Source organism: Biomphalaria glabrata, chromosome 8 (assembly GCF_947242115.1).
Source record: "Biomphalaria glabrata chromosome 8, xgBioGlab47.1, whole genome shotgun sequence".
Classification (NCBI taxonomy): Eukaryota; Metazoa; Mollusca; class Gastropoda; family Planorbidae; genus Biomphalaria; species Biomphalaria glabrata.
The window spans coordinates 19,059,667-19,084,920 of NC_074718.1; the positions used below are offsets into that span (position 1 = coordinate 19,059,667).

General features: G+C 35.5%; 1 protein-coding gene across 5 annotated transcripts in view; it reads left to right on the forward strand.

The window, feature by feature from the left end:
• LOC106073838 (glycine receptor subunit alpha-2-like) overlaps window positions 1-25,254 on the forward strand; it is a 124,203-nt gene that overhangs the window by 90,711 nt on the left and 8,238 nt on the right. For all 5 annotated transcript variants that reach the window (XM_056038647.1, XM_056038644.1, XM_056038646.1 and 2 more), the window contains 6 exons: window positions 4,195-4,265; window positions 6,460-6,527; window positions 7,994-8,130; window positions 13,826-13,915; window positions 17,027-17,109; window positions 18,769-18,903. In XM_056038647.1, the coding sequence (XP_055894622.1) occupies window positions 4,195-4,265; window positions 6,460-6,527; window positions 7,994-8,130; window positions 13,826-13,915; window positions 17,027-17,109; window positions 18,769-18,903 (584 nt within the window). The remainder of the gene's footprint in view (window positions 1-4,194; window positions 4,266-6,459; window positions 6,528-7,993; window positions 8,131-13,825; window positions 13,916-17,026; window positions 17,110-18,768; window positions 18,904-25,254) is intronic.

Consider the following 25,254-nt stretch of genomic DNA (forward strand, 5'->3'; position numbering starts at 1 on the left):
GTCTTTTTTCCCTTTCTCTTTCTGCAGTAATCCATCACATTGGCTACCACTTGTAGTTTTGTGTGTCAATAATTGCTGCACAGTGAATGTAGTGTTACTTGAATGGTTTACAGAAGACTCACCTCCCCTGACGTTTTTCATTTCCAAGTGGTCTAGTTTTGTTAAACATCTGCTGGCAGAGTTGATTTTTTAAATTAAACGATTCTCTTTCGGAAAAGAAAAAAGTAATAGTTGCATCTGAACTTTGAAAGATCTAAAATATCAGATTTCCGATTTTTATTTTATCTTCTAGTTTATGAGATAGACAACAAAACTAATTGCGGTTACTTCCTTTTCGGGACCGCAAATAAATATTTTTTAAAAAATTAAATAAAAAAATATTGGGTTCAAACCAGGTATCGAAAACATGCTTTGTAGCTGCTTGAGCGATCAATGTTACCGATTCGGCCAGCAAGCAATGCATGTTAGTGCAAATATTTATTGGTATTATCATTATATGGACATCTAGATATAGAGCTACACTTAGACTCTAGACCTAGACTTCTGGCTTAGAACTCTTAAAATGTAAGATCAAATCTAGATCTAGATTAATCCATATTATATTTACGTAAAATATAAGCAAAGGTTAGAAAATCTTTCAATAAAATTAAAAGTAATTTTAAATTTAACTCAGTCATCGGTACAATGTGACTAACGATATATACATCAACTGGAACATCAATGTCCAGGAAAATCGTTAAAGATGTTTTTGATATTCATGCAGGTTTCATGAAGTTCTCACTTGAATAGATGCATTGTAAAAAGGCCTTATAATTTTATTTTTTGTTGCTTATATAATATCTACCGCGTTCAACGACATGCCTTGACCATTCTATACATATATAGAAAAAAATCAATTATAGATTCTATTTTTACTTGGTATGGAGTGAGGATCTATATACAATGTAAAAAGATATTTTTTTAAAATCATATTTCTATTTTCGATTGAAAATCTGTACCAAATAATAGCAGCATGGCGGACACAGGGCCACGTCTCCATCAGACTGAAGGAATTCAATCGAAATGAAGAACAATGATTGGACATTAACAATGGGTGCCTATGCACTCAGGGGACCTGATTTACAAATGACAGTCTCGTCAAACTGACAACATTTGAGTTGTTTGAACACATGGACTGAGAGGTCAACACTATCACGCCACAGTAGCTGTTGTACTCCATTGTACTCTCATTCATGTTGAGTAATAAGACAAAACTGAACTTGATCTTTATGAAATCTAAAAATTACAAAAAAAAGATTTGATTTATCCCGTGAATAAAACGTAAGACAAATCTTACCAAATAATAGCAGACTCTTGAATAATGGAAATCTTATCTCATCTTATATAATACAGACGTTACTTCAAAAAAAGAAGATGATTACGTCTTACGCGTCATGCATTTAGTCATGCTTATTAACCAATGACTTAAATTCTGCCAAGTCACTGGTTTTCCTGGCTAGTTCAGGCAACCCATTCCATGCTCTAATAGCGCTAGGGAAGAAGGAGTATTTGTACAAATTTGTCCTAGCATATGGTATGAGGAATGTGCCTCTATCTTTGTATCTTTCTGAGTATTTTTATTAAATTTTGTTTTTGTATTTGAAGATTATGGTTCAGTGTTTTATGTATAATTGCTACTTTACTTTTGAGTCTTCTATCCCAAAGGTTACTCTAGTCAAATGATTTCATATTGGTTACATTTCAATACTGTACGAAATATATATAACTGGCCAAAGGGCTACCCGAATCAAGAACTGACCACATGGACAGTCTCCCCCATCCCAAAACACGAACACATGAGGTAAGGGGCGGGGTTTAGCAAATAAATGAAAACTTGTAGAGTCAATGCGATACAATAGTGTCTGAAACTAAAATTTGAGAAGTGTTATTGGGACTTAGGGTTGAGCTTCTAGCATTGACTTTATGATTCTATACATACATGCTTCTTTGATTCTATGTACAGAGGGTCGCCGCAACCTAGTGTGCAATGTGTGCATTGCACGCAGGGGCCGACATTAGGGGGCGGCCAAATCATTATTCTAAGGTTACTTTTTAAAAAATTCTAGTTAAATAAAAAAAAATACTTAAATATTTTATATAAATTCTAATTACTAAATTTATCTTTGAAAATATAAACGATATTCGTACATGATAAATTATTTCGGAAACTAGAACAAAAAAAAATATTCGGAAGCTAGAAAAAAAATAGAGCAGCCTACGAGGGATTCCCACATAGGCGCCTTCTCATTTCTGGCCTTGAATGTTCGCGAACTGTTTGTAATACATGAATTTGTTTTGAGTCGAATAGCCCGCACTGTAAGTAGATCTATTAACGGTAATTAAAAAGGTTAATTTTTAAAACAATTTCATTTGTGGGGGGAGGGTGCTAGTTCCTCTCACGTGGAAGGGGAAGGGCGTACTGACAAAAAGAAGTGTTATGGATTGTGTGTATTTCCTAGGCGGAGGTAAGAAGAGGTTATTAAGCGATTGATTGGTGGCTATTCAGTGAGGATTATGAAATTAGCGTGCCTAGTGCAAATATGAGACGATCTTAAAACATGAAAGAGTAAAGATTTATCAAAAATCAAATATCAGTTTATTTTATTACTATTAGATCGATATTTGATCTCAAGTTCAATCGTGAAGAATAACAATTCTATTGAGTTTTGGTTCGCAAAGAAGTTTGTTCAAGTTATTTCAAGTTTATTTATTTAAAATAATATAAAACGCTTACATCAGTTCAGTTGTACTGGCTGTCTTGAGCTACAAGCCAACAACCGACCAACAACAGGGGGAGGGGCGGCGAAAAAAAATGTTCAGACCCCTTGTCGACTTGAGCTGAAAGCTGCCGTGTCTTCAATTCTACCTCCAGGAAGAACTTTTTACTACACTTAAAAATGATGTAGAAAACACTATTTCCCAAAAAAAACCCACAACAGTGACATTTCATGACGTTAATTTGGTTTCTCTACACAGTGTTCAATGAATAGAAGGCTACATGAAAAATAAAACCTAAAAATTGTGACCAAGTTTTTTTTTCTTTTTTTATTACATTCGAAATTTAAAAACAACTCACGGACCTCACTTTGTAAGCCTACATTGCTCCTCTGGGCTCCAACTTCTAAAGGGGGCTCGAACGAATAATGTAATCGAGGGAGTCGCCACCGGGGAATGTGAGAAACATTTGTATTACTGTGTTTTATTTCAAACCATTGTTTACTTGTACTTTGGATTATTTACTTTGTTTTAAGCTCAAGGAAAATATTCAGCGCTGAGTTTCTTCATTTGTTGGATAAATTTGTAGGCAACTCTGAATCCGTGCATGTCAGATGATAGTGGATACAATACACATCTCTCCAAAATACAATCGTGATAATTATTATGAAAGTTTACGGAACGTTGAAAAAGTTCCACTGTCAATGGTTTTTGTATTTCGAGCTTTTTTTTATGATTCTGATTTAACTTCCAATAACAAACAAGTGAACATAACCACGTCCAGACCATGCAACACTGTTGAGCAGTCAAAGTTATCAAGAAATTGTATAGAGATCATGATCATTTACACAGTTCATTGTAAATATACCCGCCGCAGCTCATCAATTATAGTCGTCGCAACTACAGGAGAATAAGCGAGTAGTCATAACGACAGTGTTTACAAATGTTGATCACAAAGAACCAAGATGTCAGGTTTCTGAAATTGTTCCTAGTGCATGGTTCATGGTTGTGCTTGAGGGATACAACAACGGTGCGAATATGAAAAGAAAAAATGGATTGAAATCAAATGGAACTTTTAGAACAGTGTCCATCTCAGTCTGAAAGGAGTTTTTTTTCTAGAGGAAAAAAATGAGGGCGGCATTTTTATTTTCGCAAGCAGACGGCCACAACCCTCGCGGCGGCCCTCTTTGTACATATGTGCTTCTTTGATTCTATGTCCAAAGTGATTCTTGGAGTCTATGAATTAAAACAGCGCTTCGTGTTGAGCCGAGACCAATCGTTCTAGAAGACATGAACACTGACCTGCAACGTCACAACCTGTGAGCTGTTTAGACCAATAGCTCGCTGCCATTTCCTACAGACATGTGACGCAAGTTCAATAATAAAAATCTACCATGTAAAATCTTTTGGTAATTGAAACAATGTTTGTTTTGTTTCCAGACAAGATGTCCTTCAAGTTTTATTAAACAACTCCTCCTACAATCCAAGAATTTCCCCAGACTATGAGCAAGGTAAGTGCTCAGTCATTCTGTCACCTTTTAGAAACTCATTGTATAATGACATTACAATCTTATTGTTTTTCCATTCCAACGTTTTAAATTAACACTCGCTTCATGGGTGGAGGTGGTGGGGAAAAGTTGGTCACAAATTGAAAATCTGAACATTTCCAAGCTTGCAGCGAAGTTGATCGTTGCTCTAATAACGCCAATGGTGTGGGTTCGATCAAAAAAATTTTTTCAATGACGATCCGATCAACTTTTTTGATTAAACATTAAGTAGGAATTAATTTTGTTTTAAGACTTATACTTTTTTGCTCACATATGGATGCCTGTTGGTGCGCTCCAGACTGTCGTCCCGAAGTCCCGGGTTCGAACCCTGCACGTCGCCATCCCACGCAGTCTGCGGGATGTTTGGGCCAAGATGTAATCATCTTCGATTCTAAAAGAACACATGGAAAACACACACTAAAAAGGCGAATAGAATAATCTTACCATTATTTCATTTTTCTTACATCAATTTATTTTCTTCTATTTCCATTATTAATTTTTAAAAATATTTAAATTTAAAAGATCTTATTATAAGCGGACACACATTGGGCCGGAGAGTCTAATCGAACTAATGAATGTATCTTACTCAATAAATGTCTACATTTGTCTGACGTGACAAACAGCATAGAAAGTCTAGAGTCTAGAATGTGAACACATCTGAGTCAGCGAGCTCCTTCTTGCCTTCTAGTGGGCCCATCCAATGTTATGTGTAGCTCTTTAATCCAACTATTTTAAACTAAGATGAATACTCATCTATTGCACGGGTCTCGTGTGAATAATGTCTTAAATCTAATTTTCCACTCAATCAATTTCAACTTATTTCAAATATGTTCAGAGCAGCAATGGTTGCTATCTATCTATGTATCTATCTATGTATTTATCTATGTATCTATATATGTATGTATGTATCTATCTATCTATCTATCTATCTATCTATCTATCTATATATATATATATATATATATATATATAATCTATTTATATATATATATATATATATATATATATATATATATATATATATATATATATATATATATATATATATTATCTTGCACTTGTCTTGCTCAGTGGCTTGCGTATCGACCTTCAATCAAGAAGACTCGAACCCTCGACTTCGAGCAACTTTAAAACAAAAAATGCTTTTTAAAAAGCCAGCACGGAAACCTTCTCCCAGACCCCCCCCCCTCTCCTTCCCCTTCCCTCCCCACCTGGTTCACACAAAGTCATTGGACCTTAGCGCATTTAGCAATCTAAAGCATTGTGCAAAACGAAAACACTTGGCAAAACTAGTTCCAATCATACAAACTATTTTTATTCCAGATCTATTACAAATTAATTAATTTCATGATTGGGTCGAAATAATGGATACAATGACACTTCATACTGTTTTAATTGTTGTTGTTTTTTAAGTATTTTAAAACATTTGACCAGTCTATGGTGAAGTTGGCTTTAGTATTTTATATTCTTGAATCACCAAGAGAACCTGATTTGTATGTGAACAAGTTCCTCAACTCTGCACAAGTCTTCAGTAGTACGTACGGAACAGTCTACACATACACACGATTTACATATTGTTAGGAATAAAAATACATAGTTTTTGGTCACCTCGCGGAAAAGGTCGACCAAAGTACAGTACACATTTGTCAATACAGTATATCTAACTCTGGTCGTATCAGCCAATGTCCTAAATGACCAGGCGATTGGGCTGGAACTGGTCAGACTTCACACTTTCGCCGCAACATATAGGCTTGTAGAAATGATCTATTTAGTACTGTGGACTTTAAAATAAATATGTTGGTCTTGAAGCATAGAAAGTATACTATTTCTTGACTGTTAATTGGCTAAATAAAGACTTCATAGTTGGTGCTACTTATTAGTGCCATTCCTAAATGTATTAGTATCTCATTTTAAAACAAAGAACCGACTTTAACTTTATGCTAAACTAGTCTATTTATAGCTGAATTTCAGTTGACCCAATAGCGGCTAAAAGTCAATGGTCCTAAGTACGCGTTGAAAATTAGGAAAAGATTTTCACTTTCTACTAGACAAAAACTTGTAGAGGCCACAATGATTCTGATAATGGTCTAACCTCAGTTACATTATTTGTTTGTATTTCTTGACACTCAGATGAATATTGTTTCTTTCCCATGACTAGATCATGCAACGATTGTTGATGTACAGATCTATGTGTTGAGCATCGATACAGTTAGTGAGCAGTCTATGGTAAGCACCAGGTAGAATAGAAAAGAGTCAGACAAAAGTTTACCGAAGGGTGGGGCTCTAAGTAGAAGTCAGGGTCAAACAAAACTCCGAGGCGTCTCGAGTTTGAGTCTAAATTACGTTCATTTGTGTCCACAGAGTTCGGAACATTGAATGATTTGACTTCAAGCAGCTATTGTGTTTGATTAGAGTGTAGAGATTCTATTGAAACCAATCATTTATTGCACGAGTCACATTCAAGCAAAGAACAAATACTTATCAATTAGAGATGATCCTTTAAATAAAAAGATAACCTTGTCATACTAAGTCCCTGGTTTTCCAGATACATTCAGGCAACCCTTTCATTCCATGTTAATGTAACACAAAATATTTTCTGGACTTTTTGTATGTAACCTTCGAAACATTTCTTGAAGAGAAATTCTTTTTAAACAAATAAATACATTTAATAAACTTTCATTAAAAATATTTGTTTAATTATTTGTTTAATTACTGCTATCAACCCAATTCAGGTTCAAGTTCAGAGCCGGACATAGAGAGGTTAATTTTTTTTTTACATTTTTAGCGCCCCCGAAAGGGGAAAAGACGCTATTAGATTTGTGTGGCCTGTCTGTCCGTCCGTCCCGTTTATATCTCAGAGACTAGAAGAGAAAATGAAAATCGGACATCATTCAAAGTTCTGATGCAACGGCTACTTTTTTCTTTTTCGAAAGTGAATCATCTAATTTTTAAAATTATATATGCAAGCAGATTTTTTTTAAAATTGCACCACTTTTAAATGAAAAAGGTCACTGACTTCTTCATTAATAAATCAAGCTTCATTCATAGATACGCGCATTGGTACAAAAAAATTGCATCTAAGTTCACAATGGAAAAAGTATCAATGAATCATTTTCCATTTATTAGATAACTCATTGAACAGAATATTGATTCAAATGTTACTTTTAAAAATAATTTTAATACGAACTTCGTTTCAATTGTAAGTTTAAAAAAAACGAACTACTTTTATAGCGCGCAGTTTTCACATATCCTCATTAGGCTATACACTTGACAACAGTCTAAATTACAATAAATAGAGGCCAGACATAGATCTAGATTTAGATTTAATTGTATTAAAATAATTTGAACAAAATGTACATTTATAATCTATTAAGAAAATAGTTTATCTTCTAATAGTTTAGGGGTGCAGATTTATTTATTATGTAAGCTAGTATCACATCAAGAAATGAATCTGATGCGAACAACATAAGTGCACAATAATTTATCGTGAATTTCTGAGGGGGCTTTATAATCAAAACCCTCCTTAGCTACGTTCTTGGAATTTGGTTGAACCACACACAAAAAAAAACCTTTGCTACGCCCATGACTTAGACTAAACATTCATAAATGTATCAACTACTTAGACTGAGCATATCGTAACCCATCCCTGCTATCCCTTTTACTTTATAACCTAAACATGTTTTTTTTTTCAGGACTATTCAATGAACATTTACCTTCGTCAGAGATGGATTGACCCCAGGTTACAGTTCGTAAACCTTTCCAAAGCTCTTTGGCTTGAGATCGACTTCAAACTGATGTCTCTGATTTGGGTTCCAGACACTTTCTTTCGGTAATTAGAACTTTAACTCTAATAGGTTTTTATTTCTTTCTCTGTGTTGAAATTTTGCTCATTACAGCATTTAAATTTCTCTTAATATTTTAAGATATATTTCCTTTAATGTGTCCTCTCTTCCCAAATGACATGAAATCCTTTCAATACTATATTAAACAATCAGATAACAAGGTTACAAAGATAGTTTGTGTGGAAACACAAACTCAAAATCGGCCCCCGAAGTGGTCCACCCAAGCAGGTAAAAAGGCAGGTTTCAATATTTTCAGAAAGAAAATAAGAATGAAATTCTATCAAAGACAGAGATAAATGGGGAAAGAAGGTTGACAGATCTTGTGTGGTGTCCCAGCAGTCCAGTAGACCAAAGTATAGGTTAAAGTGAAAATGAAGTTAGATGTGAACCTGGCATAACTGATGTCTTATAATGAATATCTAATTAATCTAATTGTTTTGTAAATAGTCAATATCATATTCAAATCCTCAAGTAAAAAAACATTACCGTAAAAAAATGTTCCTTTAGTTACATGTTCTGTGATTGTAGTGTAGCGCAGCTCTGCAGGTCACGCAATAATATGAAAACCTATTTATTAATTGTTGTTTTAAATTATGTCTAACTTATATGCCTACTAAATGGATTTTTTCACTTTAAAAACGTAAACATTTGTGTGTGTGTAAATGTAGTAGTTAGTAGGACAGAACTTACTTCACTTAGGAATACATTATTTAAAAAAATATTATAATATATATTATTAAATCTAAAACCATTTGCATAAATGTATTAATAATATATTCAAAATTAGGTGTCTGCCCTAATAAAGAGCCTCGTGTTTGTTTCTATTAAGTGAACAGTTGTAAAACTGGTGTATTTTTATGAAAAAAACTGCTTGCATAAGTGATTTAAAAAATTAGATTTTTCGCTATCAGAAAAGAAAATAGTAGCCGTTGCATCAGAACTTTAAATCGTCTAAAATATTATGATGTCGGATTTTCACTATCTTTTCTAGTTTACGAGATCTAAACGGGACGGACGGACGGACAGACATTCCCCTTTCGGGTGCCGCTAATAAATAGATAAAATACATCATGAACATCACAATCCAACATGTCAAGAGTAGTAAGTTTTCAAGTGGCTCTACATTCAAATAGAAGACATTAAAGAATAATTCTTTCGAGTCTGCATAAAACATAAGCAAACAGTTACATTGTAAAGATGAATAAAAAAAAATTGATATTCAGAAGATATATATTTTCATAAAATTTGCATATATATTTCCAATAATATATACATATATATCTCCAATATTAATAACTTGCACATGATCCAAACAGCAGTATATAAGCTCCTATGTTCTATGTAGCTAATATAGTATAGATTTGTTCCCTAGTGTAAAGACACTTTATACTAGTTACGCATTTCAAACTGTGTATAGACTAGTCCCCTTTCTGTAAATACAGTAGCAATCTGCGGCATCCTGTGAAAGACTGCACTCACCAGTAATCTTAATCTTCTTATCTTTTCTTATATAATACAACGTTACTTTAAAAAAAAATTACGTCCCAGCGTCATGCATTTAGTCATGCATATTAACCAATGACCTAAATTCTGCCAAGTCACTGGTTTTCCTGGCCAGCTTAGGCTCTAATAGCACTAGGGCAGGGGTCGGCAACTTGCGGCTCGCGAGCAACATGCGGCTCTTGGAAGTTAAGCTGCGGCTCTTTAGTTCCATACTCAAATAATATTTATTTTTCGATAAAAAAAATGAATCAATGAACTAAGATTAGGCGCTGATTCTATCTCTCAGTCACTTGTACTCGCTTATCACCGCACCCCGTACACATGTCTTAAAATGTAACATGTTTGCAGGTGGTAGAACTCAACTTTCTTCTACCTTATTACTTGATATAGATGAGTCTTGCGACATAAAAGACACTGCACAAGCTTTCTGTCAGGTATATGTCTTCTCCAGGATTGCTACTGCTCTCGTGACAAACTATAGGAAGGATTTAGCAAATGTCGTGCAAAAATGCATTGAAGACAATAAGATCGATTTAAATAAACACCAACAGCAATAGCAACAAATGGAGTCAGAAGTATGACAGGTATGCGAGTCTTCACGCATGACTTACATTTCACTGCCTATTCCAGCAAGAAGTGCTGGTCACTCTACCATCGTCAGTGTAAAGAATTCTTAAACGAAATGGAGACTCAGTATCTAAAGGCAATGTGTTGAAACTTCTAGCTTTGTGCTTAAATGAAATAAGCAAATTTATACTTTCTATCGGTATTAATCACCCTGAATTAGAGAATGATAAATGATTGCAAAAATGTAACTTTTTGGTGGGTATAACAATGAAATTAAATGAGCTTAATCCAAAATTACAAGAAAATAGAAACTCAGCCGATGTTTTGGTAGAAGATAAGAGTGGTAGCTGAGCAGTAAAAGCGCTTGACTTCCGAACCGGGATCCCGAGTTTGAATCCTGGTGAAGACTGGGATTTTTAATCGATGGATATTTTTTGGCGCTTCCAAATCCACCCAGATCTAATGGGTACCTAAAATTAGTTGGGGAAAGTTGTGCTGGTCACATGAAACCCTTGTTAACCGTAGACGACAGAAAGAGATTACCTTTATTTGCTCAATTGTTTTGTTATTGAAGTACAAGTTTGTGTTGTATGCAAATGTTTAATTCTTTTAATTTATATACTTACATAATAAGTAATTATCTAATAATGCCATATATAAATACATATTTTTTCTTATGAATAAATAGAATTGATTTTATTTATCAAAGAACTTTATTTAAGCGCGAATTATTTATGGTTGGCAAGAAAAAACTTTGTGGCTCTTTAAAACTTTGAAGTTTTGTCAATTGTAATTTTTTGGCTCTTGGGACTCAAAAGGTTTCCGACCCTTGCACTAGGGAAGAAGGAACATTTGTACAAATTTGTCCTAGCATATGGAACGAGGAATGTGCCTTTATCTGTTTCTGAGTATTTTATTAAATTTTGTATTTGAAGGTTATGGTTCAGTGTTTTATGTATAATTGCTACTTTACTCATATGCCTTCTATCCTGAAGGCTTTCTAAATTTAGTGATTTTACTAAAGGTGTTACTCTAGTCAAGTGTGAATATTCGTTTGCTATGAATCTCAGTGCTCTATTTTTTGTATGTTCCAGTTTCTTAGGGGTCCAAAACAGAGGATGCATATTCTATTATTGGCCTAACCAAGGTTAAATAAAATTTTAGTTTTATGTTCTTATTTATTTATAGAAATTTCTTTTAATAAACACTAATGCTTTGTTTGATTTTTTGATATTTTCATCAGTATGGGATTCTTCGGAATTGAAGACATTACTATTAGTATTTTAAGTTATCTTTTGTTTATTCATTGTAGACTATTTTCCTATTGTAAATTCAGTATGGACAATATTCCTTTTGTAAACTTAGTTTTGAGGAAAATTTTATTGGTAACATCTGAGATCTCTGGTGGAACAAAAGTATAGTCCACCAGGGAAAGATAACTAAATTATATAAATAACTTACTGTAGCAGATTGTCTCCTCTTGATGGATATCCCATACATCCATTATTTAGTTTCCCCTTAGAGAATTGTCTGAATAGAACTAAATCTCAGTATCAGTAGTGCCACTACAAAATATAAGATGTTTGAAATATATATTGACCACAAATTGAGTTTTAAAAGGAAAACATTTGATAGTATGTATAGATTTCAAACAATCAAGGCCTTAAATCTAGATTTGGACTTGTTGTTGGATGAGATGAAGGAATAAAGGCCAAGTTAGTTCACCAATTTGTTGTTGGATGAGATGAAGGAATAAAGGCCAAGTTAGTTCACCAATTTGTTGTTGGATGAGATGAAGGAATAAAGGCCAAGTTAGTTCACCAATTTGTTGTTGGATGAGATGAAGGAATAAAGGCCAAGTTAGTTCACCAATTTGTTGTTGGATGAGATGAAGGAATAAAGGCAAAGTTAGTTCACCAATTTGTTATTGGATGAGATGAAGGAATAAAGGCCAAGTTAGTTCACCAATTTGTTGTTGGATGAGATGAAGGAATAAAGGCCAAGTTAGTTTAACAATTTGTTATTGGATGAGATGAAGGAATAAAGGCCAAGATAGGTCAACAATTTGTTATTGGATGAGATGAAGGAATAAAGGCCAAGTTAGTTCACTAATTTGTTATTGGATGAGATGAAGGAATAAAGGCCAAGATAGGTCAACAATTTGTTATTGGATGAGATGAAGGAATAAAGGCCAAGATAGGTCAACAAATTGTTATTGGATGAGATGAAGGAATAAAGCCAAGATAGGTCAACAATTTGTTATTGGATGAGATGAAGGAATAAAGGCCAAGTTAGTTCACCAATTTGTTATTGGATGAGATGAAGGAATAAAGGCCAAGATAGGTCAACAATTTGTTATTGGATGAGATGAAGGAATAAAGCCAAGATAGGTCAACAATTTGTTATTGGATGAGATGAAAGTATAAAGGCCAAGTTAGTTCACTAATTTGTTATTGGATGAGATGAAGGTATAAAGGCCAAGTTAGTTCACTAATTTGTTATTGGATGAGATGAAGGAATAAAGCCAAGATAGGTCAACAATTTGTTTCAAGTTTTCATCACACGCACTTGTTATTGAAACACGTTCAATTGATTCTTACTACTCTACAGGATAGAATCAAATAAGTTTGCTGGCTGAAAGAAACAGGTAATCTGTAATCACTTCTGACACCAAATAAAATAATAGAGACAGTTAAACTCAATACATTTTTCAATAAATAAATTCTAATATAGTGTTGAGGTTTATATAAGACAATACAGCAGACAGCATCTTTGAGCCGTCTGCGTCAGTCTTGGGCAAGAAAATGTCTTTTTGTCTCAAGTGTTTGTCCCGTGAACGTAGCAACAGTTCTCCAGCTCTGGATGTATACCAGAAGATGAAACATCAGCAGCAGAGTTCTTTTTATTTCTAAAGATACAGTTTTCTATCTTTCCAAAATGCTTCATTTTTGCAAAGCTTGTATCAACTCCCTGACTGTCTGGTGACACATTTTGAACACGGTAGTTCTCCCACTTTCCCAGTCTCGGATCAAGTTGAAACTTTGCACAATTCTTCATTGTCCCTAAAACAAAACATGAATAAAAGCATGTTTTGGTTTTGTGTGATTTGTATAAAGCGTCGAAGGACTACTTAGTACTGTCTGTCTATACAACATCAAATCACATTTAATATATTGCACTGTCTATATCGAAAAGAGAGGAATTGTTGTCTTGAAGATCATTGAATGAGTTAGTCTAGTTCATGTCAATAGTCATTGTAATATACTAAGTCAATTCATAACCTTAGAAACAAGGCTTTATTTCAATAAAACACGACTGATACACACAATAACACAGTACAGACTGGTCACGATTCACAGACTACGATAATGCGAACACGATTACAAATACTAGCACGATTACAAGCACGGGTAACACACAAGTTCATTTAACGATCACTCCAGTCATCAAGAATAAAAGTCATTGTACTTAAGTGTTAAGTTTAATCACATAACTTATTTCCTTATTGCGGTTGTCTGTCTAAAGTCACATAACTTATTTCCTTATTGTGGTAGTCTGTCCTATAACAACCTATACAACCATCTGAGTTCAGCTCATACCATTGTATTTCAGGAATGAAAAGAAAGGACAGTTTCATGATGTCACTGTGCCTAATCGATTGATGCATCTGTATAGAAATGGAACTATTTACTACAGCATGAGGTGAGAGGTCATACAGAACAGTCTTGTACGTGAACACAACCATTGCCAAACTATGTCTACATGCACACAACACATGTCTACACGTACACATCAATGTATGTACACATTCAGTCAACACATGTCTACACGTACACATCAATGTATGTACACATTCAGTCAACACATGTCTACACATACATATCAATGTATGTACTCTTCATACAACACATGTCTACACTTACACATCAATGTATGTACACATTCAGTCAACACATGTCTACACGTACACATCAATGTAAGTACACATTCAATCAACACATGTCTAAAGAAACAGAAAATACAGCTCTGCATATAAAAAACACATGTGTACATGTGTCCATTACAGTGCAGTTGTTTGATCCCCTCTGAAAGTGTTACACATGCACTGAACACACTAAAAAGAAGGATGTGTGGCTGAGGGGAAAAACGCTTGGCTACCTTCAATGGGGCTAGAGTTCGAATCCCGACTGGAGCTGAGTTGTGTTCGCTGAGAGTCTAAAGGCAGCACCTTCTCCTACATACCCCCTTCCCTAATTGGTCCACAAATAAGTTTGTACCACTGAGCAAGCAATAAGCCAAACAAAAAAAAAAAAGCCCTGCACTGCCAAGACACAAAACACATGTCTACATACGTCACACTTCGATATATACACACGCCACACGTCGACATGCAGATAACACGTGTCTAGATATATAAATAAAATACATTTCTTCACATATAACCAACACACGTCTAGATATAATGCACAACACACTTTATAAATAGTGCTGGATTTACCTCTAGGTAACATACCATAAGCTGTGGTTCTAGGGATACTTTCAATTGTAAGAAAGAGCAAAGAAAAACTAAATGCCTTAATATTGATTACAAGTGGCCCCATTGCTCAAATAGATTATTGAGTCTTATCGTCTAAATTTGTCCCTTTTTTATACACATGAAACACATCTACTCTACATAATTAGCGCAGCCCCTGACTACACATGAAACACATCTACTCTACATAATTAGCGCAGCCCCTGACTACACATAAAACACATCTACTCTACATGATTAGCGCAGCCCCTGACTACACATGAAACACATCTACTCTACATGATTAGCGCAGCCCCTGACTACACATGAAACACATCTACTCTACATGATTAGCGCAGCCCCTGACTACACATAAAACACATCTACCCTACATAATTAGCGCAGCCCCTGACTACACATAAAACACATCTACTCTACATGATTAGCGCAGCCCCTGACTACACATAAAACACATCTACTCTACATGATTAGCGCAGCCCCTGACTACACATAAAACACATCTACTCTACATGATTAGCGCAGCCCCTGACTACACATAAAACACATCTACCCTACATAATTAGCGCAGCCCCTGACTACACATAAAACACATCTACTCTACACGATTAGCGCAGCCCCTGACTACACATAAAACACATCTACTCTACATAATTAGCGCAGCCCCTGACTACGACTACAAGAAGTTTTTCATGTACTCACATTTATTTGTATGTCTTGATTAGAAAGTTAAAACCTTAGTCCAGCGTTTCTCAAACTATGGGCGTGCACCCTTGGTTGGTGGAGAAAGAGTGTACCGGGCTATCAAAGACGCTGGTCTTTTTTAAAAGACAAAATCTCTTAAATTTTCAAGGTAGTTTTAAATTATATTGAACCTATCATCCAGTGCACTTGACCAATGGTCAAAAAATGAAATGATTATGTAACGACTTTTAAGTGGACCTTTTAGAAGTGTTTGCAACAAGATCGTGCTTTTGAAGAGATTTCAGTCGAAGAGCTGAGAGAAAATCTGAAAGTGATGAAAGGTACTTGACAATTGTGTATGTTCAGTAGTTTCTATTGTTATCTGAGTAGCTTCCATGTTATTACAGAGCTATAAGCACACTATACACTTAGCAGAAAAACAATTTTATTTGTCTAACTCGGTCACATCTATGTTCTACGACTACAGTATCACTGATGTCACCTCAGCATTAATCATGCTATCATGTAAGCACAATAATTATCAAGTATTTACCAAACACATACACATGCTATAAGTCCAGTGCACACATGACTGACCAAACACATACACATGCTAAAAGTCCAGTGCACACATGACTTACCAAACACACACACATGCTATAAGTCCAGTGCACACAAAACTTACCAAACACATACACATGCTATAAGTCCAGTGCACACATGACTTACCAAACATATACACATGCTATAAGTCCAGTGCACACATGACTTACCAAACATATACACATGCTATAAGTCCAGTGCACACATGACTTACCAAACACACACACATGCTATAAGTCCAGTGCACACATGACTTACCAAACACACACACATGCTATAAGTCCAGTGCACACATGATTACCAAACACATACACATGCTATAAGTCCAGTGCACACATGACTTACCAAACACACACACATGCTATAAGTCCAGTGCACACATGACTTACCAAACACATACACATGCTATAAGTCCAGTGCACGCATGACTTACCAAACATACACACATGCTATAAGTCCAGTGCACGCATGACTTACCAAACACATACGTCAAGTACACATATGATATTTGTACAAATTATAATTGTAACTGATTACATAGTTCAATCAACTGTAACTGATTACATAGTTCAATCAACTGTAACTGATTACATAGTTCAATCAACTGTAACTGATTACATAGCTCAATCAACTGTAACTGATAAAATATCTCAATCAACTGTAACTGATTACATATCTCAATCAACTGTAACTGATTACATATCTCAATCAACTGTAACTGATTACATATCTCAATCAACTGTAACTCATTACATATCTCAATCAACTGTAACTCATTACATATCTCAATCAACTGTAACTCATTACACATCTCAATCAACTGTAACTGATTACATATCTCAATCAACTGTAACTGATTACATATCTCAATCAACTGTAACTGATTACATATCTCAATCAACTGTAACTGATTACATATCTCAATCAACTGTAACTCTAGCTAGTTACATAGAAAACCTACAAGTTATTATTATGTTGCTTTTTTTCTCTTTCAGATTGTCAGTCCTACTCTCCTGTCACATGAAATTACAAAAGTATCCTCTGGACATACAGAAATGTCCAATCAAAATAGCCAGCTGTATGTAGTACAAGTTGTCTTATTGATCATGTCATCAACAATTATCAGTTATCAGTATCAACACTTTGTAGTTAATCATTATCAAATCCGAAAACGGAGAAGATTCCTACGTCCTGAAATCTTACGACAAATGTAACATCATTTCAATATTTCTAATATAGGACTTAGTCGTTTGATCTTGTGGGGAGACTTGTGCTAGTGAAAGTAGATATCTAATGTCAGGCAGATGGTTTAGAGCCCAGCCAGCGTGTCACATATAACCACAGGGCATTGTCTCCACGTATAGAGTTTGAAATATTTGGTGAACGTTTGTCTCCACGTATAGAGTTTGAAATATTTGGTGAACGTTTGTCTCCACCCGACTTCAACAATTTCATTGAACGTTTACATTTCAAGATAACTTGAGACATTTCAGTTCTTCCATAACTTGAGACATTTCAGTTCTTCCATAACTTGAGACATTTCAGTTCTTCCATAACTTGAGACATTTCAGTTCTTCCATAACTTGAGACATTTCAGTTCTTCCATAACTTGAGACATTTCAGTTCTTCCATAACTTGAGACATTTCAGTTCTTCCATAACTTGAGACATTTCAGTTCTTCCATAACTTGAGACATTTCAGTTCTTCCATAACTTGAGACATTTCAGTTCTTCCATAACTTGAGACATTTCAGTTCTTCCATAACTTGAGACATTTCAGTTCTTCCATAACTTGAGACATTTCAGTTCTTCCATAACTTGAGACATTTCAGTTCTTCCATAACTTGAGACATTTCAGTTCTTCCATAACTTGAGACATTTCAGTTCTTCCATAACTTGAGACATTTCAGTTCTTCCATAACTTGAGACATTTCAGTTCTTCCATAACTTGAGACATTTCAGTTCTTCCATAACTTGAGACATTTCAGTTCTTCCATAACTTGAGACATTTCAGTTCTTCCATAACTTGAGACATTTCAGTTCTTCCATAACTTGAGACATTTCAGTTCTTCCATAACTTGAGACATTTCAGTTCTTCCATAACTTGAGACATTTCAGTTCTTCCATAACTTGAGACATTTCAGTTCTTCCATAACTTGAGACATTTCAGTTCTTCCATAACTTGAGACATTTCAGTTCTTCCATAACTTGAGACATTTCAGTTCTTCCATAACTTGAGACATTTCAGTTCTTCCATAACTTGAGACATTTCAGTTCTTCCATAACTTGAGACATTTCAGTTCTTCCATAACTTGAGACATTTCAGTTCTTCCACTGAGTGTTTGATGTGATCCGATCATTGGCAGCGTTTGACAATAAATCATAAAATAAATATTTCATTAGGAATAATCATGGCGAATGTTTAGTTCTATGTAATGGTATTACAGTCATATTAAAAAAATCTTATATAAATTTAATTGATAATAATTGTTACAAACATTTCGTTATTCAAGGAATAGTTCGCTTGGGCTTGCATTTAAGAAATGAACTCTCTCTCTCTCTCTTTCTCTCTCTCTCTCTCTCTCTCTCTCTCAAAACTATTATTGCATTGAATCCTCCCCTTGTTTTTCTCTGGTCACGTGACAGGTATCCACTTCCTTTTATTTTGACCACTATACACATCTCTTGGCAGCCATTACTTGATATTTATTCAAATTTCTCTCTCTCTCTCCCTGCAGATGGTTACACCATGGAGAACATTATCTATCGGTGGATCGCCCATAAACCTATAGACTACAATGAGGAGCTGCAGTTGTCTCAATACACTTTACTGACTCACACTCTAGACAATTGTACCAAGACGTATAAAGAAAGTGAGTCTGCTATACACTTTTGTTAGGCTCTTGTGTATCAGCGTTTCTCAAAATGAAGCCCCCTATAGGTCCTCTCAGGGACAAAAAAAGGGTGTAGAAGAAAAGCTGGTCAATTTATTTTTCTAGGGACAAACCAAGTTTGTATTGTCAGAGTTATAATCAACCCATGTTTCAAGTAAAATGAAATAATTAACAGATTGGTCAAAATTTTCTTCACATCGGATGTCCCTAGCATTATTATAGTGGCCAGTGCTGCCTAGTTCTTGACTTCATTTGACCTGCGCATTTTTAAAACATTTTTTAACGCTCGTAAAATATATTTCTTAGCTTTGATGAAAACACTTCAATAGCAGTATCTCCAACCTCTTTCTACTTTTATTTTTTTTTTGACATTCGCTCTTCTGACTAGGAGATACAGACATCGGGATACAGAACTTGTAACGCTCAGAACTCACTCTCCGGAGCGCTCCCCCGTGCCCAATGCTAGCTAGTAGGGGAACCTGTTGCTTCTCCAATACTATCTCCAGGACTAATAGTTTCTGATATGCAAAACATTTGAAAATTAGCTACGAAACAATATTTCCGAAGAAAAAAAGATTTATTGGTTTAGCCTTAATGAATATTCTTTATGTAAATTTGGATTCTAAACAAATTGTAAATATTTACAAAAATTACCAAATATTTCAATCTATCTACGACAATTGTTGATCTCAAGTAATTCTATATTACTTTAAGGCGCGAGAAGCTTATTTCACTAGATTCCACAATTGCGGGTATTGCATAAGTCGAAACACGTCTTGACCCGCACTAGTTCGCTTACAAACCGTCAAGAAGTACAGAAGATGCAATACTATTCATGCTGAATTGTCTATAGGCCTACCATCATCTTGATACTCAGAGACACTACGCCAGAGTATTATTCGTAGATTTTTCATCTGTACTCAACACCATCCAACCACATTGCATGATACAAAAACTATCTGAATTGAACGTTAGCAAAAACATACAAGATCGGATTCTAAACTTTCTTATCAAACGCCCACAATATGTAAAAGTGAACAGGCATGTGTCAGGCACGAGAGAGATTAGCACTGGAGCGCCGCAGGGGTGCGTCCTGTCACCAGTATTGTATACCATATACACAAATGACATTCAGAGCCTATCAGCTGACACTCCCATCATAAAATTTGCTGACGACACTGCAATCGTTGGTCTTATTGCAGGTGACGAAAATCTGTACCATTCAACAATTAACACCTTTTACCAATGGTGTATAGATGACTTTCTAATTTTAAATGTTCAGAAAACTAAAGAAATGATTATTGACTTTAGGAAACATAAAGGCTATATTGCAGAAATTCAGATAAACAACCAAACCGTAGAACAAGTACAAGAATATAAATATCTAGGCACAACTATCAACAACTAACTGAAATGGAGTGAACACCGTCAAAACCTCTACACAAAAATTCACCAGCAACTCTTCTTTCTCAGAAAGCTAAGAAAATTTAACATCGACAAAACAATTATTAAAGTTTTTTTTATACAGCAACCATCAGCAGTCTAATTAACTTTGCCTCACCTACTGGTATGGTAATACTTCACTGGCACAAAGACTTAGAATAAATAGACTAATTAAAAAAGCATCGTATATCACTCAAGTACAGCTACCATCTCTTGAAGAGCTTTTCCAAGAAAGATGCCTTTCCAAATCACTCTCGATTCTTAAGGACAACCTGCACCCATTAAACCACTGTTACATAAGATCTGAACGAAGTGGTCGTCTCATTTCCATTAGGACTAAAACTGAAAGATTTAAAAACTCCTTTATCCCACTTTCGGTCAGAGTGTTACAAGATCAGCTGTCGTCATCGAGAAGTACATGGAAGTCAAATTCATAAGTGAATGTGTATGTGTTTCGTGTGTGAATGTTGTTCGAATTTTTCATCTTTACTGTTATTGTACAATAGTCACGCTGATATTGATAATTGTAGTCAAACTGAATTTCCATTTGATTGGATCAATAAAATTATCTTATCTTATTCACTGAGGAAAGAATTACTAGCTCTTTGACTACACGGGGAAAACTAGTTTAACCGTTATCATTTTTCAAGTAAAAAATGAAATTAATTTAAATTTGGCTGTAAAATGGAGTATAAAAACATGGCATAGTCAGCCGTAGTGTACCGATAACTGAATTGTTTATTAGATTTAAAGTTAGTTAAAGTTCATTGATAGATTCTCTAAGCTTTGCTTAAATGTTTAGAGAAATGTAATATAGATCAAGTCTAGTTTCTAGATTTAGAAGTAGATCTAGATCTAGACTATTCTAGACTAAATTTTGTGAGTTCTAAATCTGAAGTCTACATCTAGTTCTATAGTTCTAGATGCCTATATAATGAAAGTAAAAAAAGTAAAAGTTCCCCTTTCGATTGGTTAGGTCATCTGTTTCTTTGACCAACGGTTTACGAGGGTCTCATGTGGCCAGCACAACCACCAACTACCTTTACTTTCCCCAACTAAGGTCAGATACCCAGAAGAGTTGGGTGCACTCAGGGGCGCCCTAAAAATCACGAAATTCAAAATCCCAGTCTTCACCGAGATTCGAACCCAGGATTCGGAAGCCACTGTCACCTCTATTTAATGAAAGTACCAATTAATAATTGCTCAATTATTCCATCCCCGCTTGCTTAATGGGCTGCGCCTTCGTACAAGGAGCTGATGGTGTCAAAATCACAAGTTCGATACCCGGTTTGAGGATAATTTTTTTTTAATTATTTTTTTTATTTATTGTATTTTAAATTGTGTAATAGAGGAATTGTCTTCTGAAAAAAAAAGGATTTTTAAAAATGTTTTTCTTGTTGTAGAGTTCAACTTCTGACTTGATTTGTAGTCGACACATACATTTTGTATTATTTGAAATAAACTTTTAAAATTGACCTAAATATAGTTGTCTTGAACTAGATGTATGTGCCTATCCTATAAGTGAATTGGCTTATTTTACCCTGGTCTAAAAAGTGTATAGTACTGTTATGGAGTGTGTGTGTTGGTGTGTTTCTTTTGATGACGGTGGAAAGAAGCGATTGGGTCTGAAGGATGCAAGATAGGTGCCAGTGTTTTCAGACATCGTAGTTAAGACAGACGCCTCCAGAACATAAGACTAATAGGAAGTCTGAATGTAATGAGTTTGATTCTGTTCAAATTTCTATTGAGTACTTACGTCTACTACATATAGTTCATGTGATCACAAGTTGATTTTGTCTAGAGTAGAAGAAAGCTAATATGTAATATGTACTAGTCTTGTTCACAACACAAGTGATTTCAAGTTTTACAAGTTAAGATATAATACGTCTACAGCGGTTTAGTTGTCTACCAGCAAATCAGTTTTATAAGTCAATGACCGTCAATAACATTTGCTCTGGTCTAATAAGCTTATATTACTCTGACTCTGGTCTAATAAGATTATATTACTCTGGTCTAATAAGATTATATGACTGGTCTAATAAGACTTGAAACTAAGATGTACCTCTCAACCTATTCCTGGTACGTGATTTTGTTCTGACTGACCAGTGACTCAAAGCAAGACTTCTGTTATCCATGTGTTCACTGAGAACTGGAAGACTCTGAAACTACGGGCATCATTTCAACAATTGACACACGTCGTCTGCTGACATTCATAACTTACTTATCCAAGTGTGGGCTTTTAGAAAGTTCTATGGACCGGTTCCTGACATTAAAGAAATTGCTAGATGCTATTGATTCAGTCACGTCCCTAGTGTTTGACTTTGTTTTGTTTTAGATCTAGATTTTTCTAAGTTTTATTTTTAAGTGATTTCTATTGTTATTTTGAGGCCTGTCTATAGAAGGAATAAGGTCGATCAATGAATGCTTATCTAAGTCATTTTGATAGCATCTCAAAAAGAATTCCCTCCCTTTCATATCTCAGCAAGTGTTGGCACAATATCACGTGATGTTAAATCGGACCAATGCAACCCAAGGTCTCCGTTGGGAAATTTATTCAATTTTATTTCCGCTAGAATCTTTGTAGAATCTAATTCCCTAAATGTAGGCCATTGGAATTGGAATATTGAATCAGAGACTAGATAAAGATCTAAATAATGGATTTAGCAATTTAGAAGCAGTGAGCAGATGGAGAAAGAAGTGTTTTGAAAATGTGCCCTAGAAAAGACGAAACAAAAAAAAACAAGGAAACAAGCTTTGTTGAATACAAACTAGAGAAGAAAGCACGTTCCAACAGTATTACTTGCTGACCAGACGTGTACTGCCTGACTGACCAGACGTGTACTGAGTGAACTGACCAGACGAGTACTGAGTGAACTGACCAGATGTGTACTGCCTGACTGACCAGACGTGTACTGAGTGAACTGACCAGAAGTGTACTGCCTGACTAACCAGACGTGTACTGAGTGAACTGCCCAGACGTGTATTACCTGACTGACCAGACGTGTACTGAGTGAACTGACCAGACGTGTACTGAGTGAACTGACCAGACGTATACTGCCTGACTGACCAGACGTGTACTGAGTGAACTGACCAGAAGTGTACTGCCTGACTAACCAGACGTGTACTGAGTGAACTGACTGACCAGAGGTGTACTGCCTGACTGACCAGACGTGTACTAAGTGAACTGACTGACCAGACGTGTACTGCCTGACTGACAGACGTGTACTGAGTGAACTGACCAAATGTGTGCTGTGTGAACTGACCAGATGTGTACTGAGTGAACTGACCAGACGTGTGCTGAGTGAACTGACTGACCACACTGCCCTGTACTATTGCCTAGAATGAGCTGTGGTATTTTAATGCTAATTGGATCTAACTGGATGAATTGTTTTGGTCATTTTGGTTTAGAAATTTAGTATTGTAAGAATTATATTTAGTATTATATACTCTATGCTATACTCTATGGTTTTAAACTTTTCATAAACATCTGAGAAGGTGAGATAATAAAATTTCAATTGAAGAGTTTTTCAGAGGATACAATTCATAAAACTAGATAAGTCATGGGATTGGACATCTGGCTAGACTAGTCATGAGATTAGAAGGATTAGAAGAGACAGATCTAGCTAGATAACTCATGAGATAAGAAGAGACATCTGGCAAGATAAGTCATGCGATGAGGTTGGAAGAGACAGATCTAGCTAGACTAGTCATGAGATGAGGTTAGAAGAGACAGATCTAGCTAGACTAGTCATGAGAAGAGGTTAGAAGAGACAGATCTAGCTAGATAACTCATGAGATAAGAAGAGACATCTGGCAAGATTAGTCATGAGATGAGGTTAGAAGAGACAGATCTAGCTAGACTAGTCATGAGAAGAGGTTAGAAGAGACAGATCTAGCTAGATAACTCATGAGATAAGAGGAGACATCTGGCAAGATTAGTCATGAGATGAGGTTAGAAGAGACAGATCTAGCTAGACTAGTCTTGATTTTAGAAAAGACATCGAGCTAGATTAGTCAAGAGATTAGAAGAGACAGACCTAGCTAGATTAGTCTTGATATTAGAAAGGACAGAACTAGCTAGATTAGTCATGAGATTAGAAGAGACAGACCTAGCTAGATTAGTCAAGAGATTAGAAGAGACAGACCTAGCTAGATTAGTCTTGATATTAGAAAGGACAGAACTAGCTAGATTAGTCATGAGATTAGAAGAGACAGACCTAGCTAGACTAGTCTTGACCTTGGCTTTCACAAAGCATATTAAATGTTATTACTGAAGAGCAAAATGATTATTGGGCTTCTTGAGACTTAAGGTAGATCTAGATGTTTTAAGGCATGATACAAAGCCTCAGCAAATCAATATTGTTATAACCCTGCCATGCACACCGCCATCCAAGCTAGTGCAGAAGGTGCGCACTGTAAGAGACTAGACTGAGAAGGATGCTGACATTACCAGAACGCAGTTCCACCTAACTCTAGAGCTTATGAAGTGGCTGTGCTCAATGCAGACGTTGTTCAATGTATTTGTGATATCCCCATGTAAATAAACATCTGTATCGTGGAGTTGCCTCCCATTGGTGTTTTGAAGTGGAATTGGGCGACTCAACGTAGGTAGGATCTTATTAAAAATGACATCTATAAAGCGGCTATACGAGCTGGAATTGAAGGAACTGAAACAAGAGCTCGAGTGGCGGCGTCTGAAACGCTTTGAAGAGAATAAAGACATTCTTAGAGCACATCTTCGTCATGGTCTGGTTTATCCGGAAACTTGTTTGAGGTGGATCAAGATATGGGCGCGCTTCAGAAAACTAGGCAAGACTCGCAGCAAAATTTGTATGACTCGATACGAATACAATTCGAAAGATTGAGCACCATGCGGGACCCAATGGG